The sequence below is a fragment of the Penaeus monodon genome, chromosome 31, assembly GCF_015228065.2.
Source record: "Penaeus monodon isolate SGIC_2016 chromosome 31, NSTDA_Pmon_1, whole genome shotgun sequence".
Lineage (NCBI taxonomy): Eukaryota > Metazoa > Arthropoda > Malacostraca > Decapoda > Penaeidae > Penaeus > Penaeus monodon.
In genome coordinates this window covers 31,397,803-31,399,005 of record NC_051416.1, presented here as the reverse complement: position 1 = coordinate 31,399,005, position 1,203 = coordinate 31,397,803, and the positions used below count along the sequence as shown (strand labels likewise).

The 1,203-nt window shown below is 34.4% G+C and overlaps 1 protein-coding gene across 1 annotated transcript in view; it reads right to left on the bottom strand.

The window, feature by feature from the left end:
- Window positions 1–1,203, bottom strand: part of LOC119593170 (guanine nucleotide-binding protein-like 1) — a gene marked incomplete at its 3' end in the record, with an annotated part of 9,342 nt that overhangs the window by 7,508 nt on the left and 631 nt on the right. The window contains 1 exon segment of the mRNA XM_037942146.1: window positions 37–153. Within this exon segment, the coding sequence (XP_037798074.1) occupies window positions 37–127 (91 nt within the window).

Here is a 1,203-nt window from a genome sequence, read left to right as displayed (position 1 = left end):
CCTAGTAGCAATAAGGCACAGAGAATGAAAAATCACCTTCACCGAGTTCTGATTGTTTCTTTTCCCGCTTTGCTTGCAGCTGCTTTTTCTTTTTCTTGCCACTGAAGGCAACACTTCTGTTAGGCATCTTTGCTGCTACCAGAGGCTTCTTATCTGGAATATATAAACCAAATTGAATATTAAAAGAAACAAACTTTAGTACTGAATTAAGCACATAATGATATGTAATCGTTTAGCAACCTTTGAGCTAGACAGCACTGGAGCAACAGACTCTCTAAATGAGTTTACTCTATTCATATCATGATAATGTTAAACTAATTCATGCATCATTTAGATTTAATATTATTTGTGAAATAATCAGTCCATTTTACATGCTTTGTTAATTACCATTAACTTATATAAATGCCCTACAAAAATAATTCTGCACCTTTGGACTGATAGCATAAAGCCACAATCTGTCATACATGCAGTATATTACTCACATTCCATCACCAACAATATTGAACCCAGTGTCAAGGAAGGGATTCAGTATTATACTATGATAATGGGTTAAAAGAGCAGTAAGAATAAAACAGTATTCAAAATAACATTTAATTGGCAATACCCTAGATTTGTAGCATATAGTAATTGCCTATTAACCTTCTAGAAAAGACACAGCACTTCCCTTAATTGCAATAATCAATAAGGTATGACTTCAGATCATTAGTAAATAACTAACAACCTCATTAGGGTCACATAAGGTCAGGTCCTCCTATTCTCTGTTGTTTCTCTATAGCCTGGCTGTACAATGATCTTGCAGTTTTTATCCTTCATCCTTTTATTCCTATTCTCATAAATCAGTATTAGGTATGCATGGTATTTATGGTGCCTTTTTTCAAGCAGCTAGGAAACTATAAGTTGGGAGCATTACTCTTTCTCTTTTCTCCTAACAATGACCAACGAGAAAACAAAGTGTACTTAGGTGATACAGCCTCTCCCTGATTAGATGCAGGATATCTTCTAATATTAAGCTTTCGATATGATCACAGTTTGCTGGATTCCACAAAACAGTTCACGCAGTATACATGGAGGGAATGACTGTCCCAGTCATTATATCAGCTATCATATATGATCTGTTACAATAGACTATTCCTTGAATTATAAGTTAAACAGTGACATTTGTCTCGCCATTCTGATATATAAGTATTATTTATCACCAAAGCA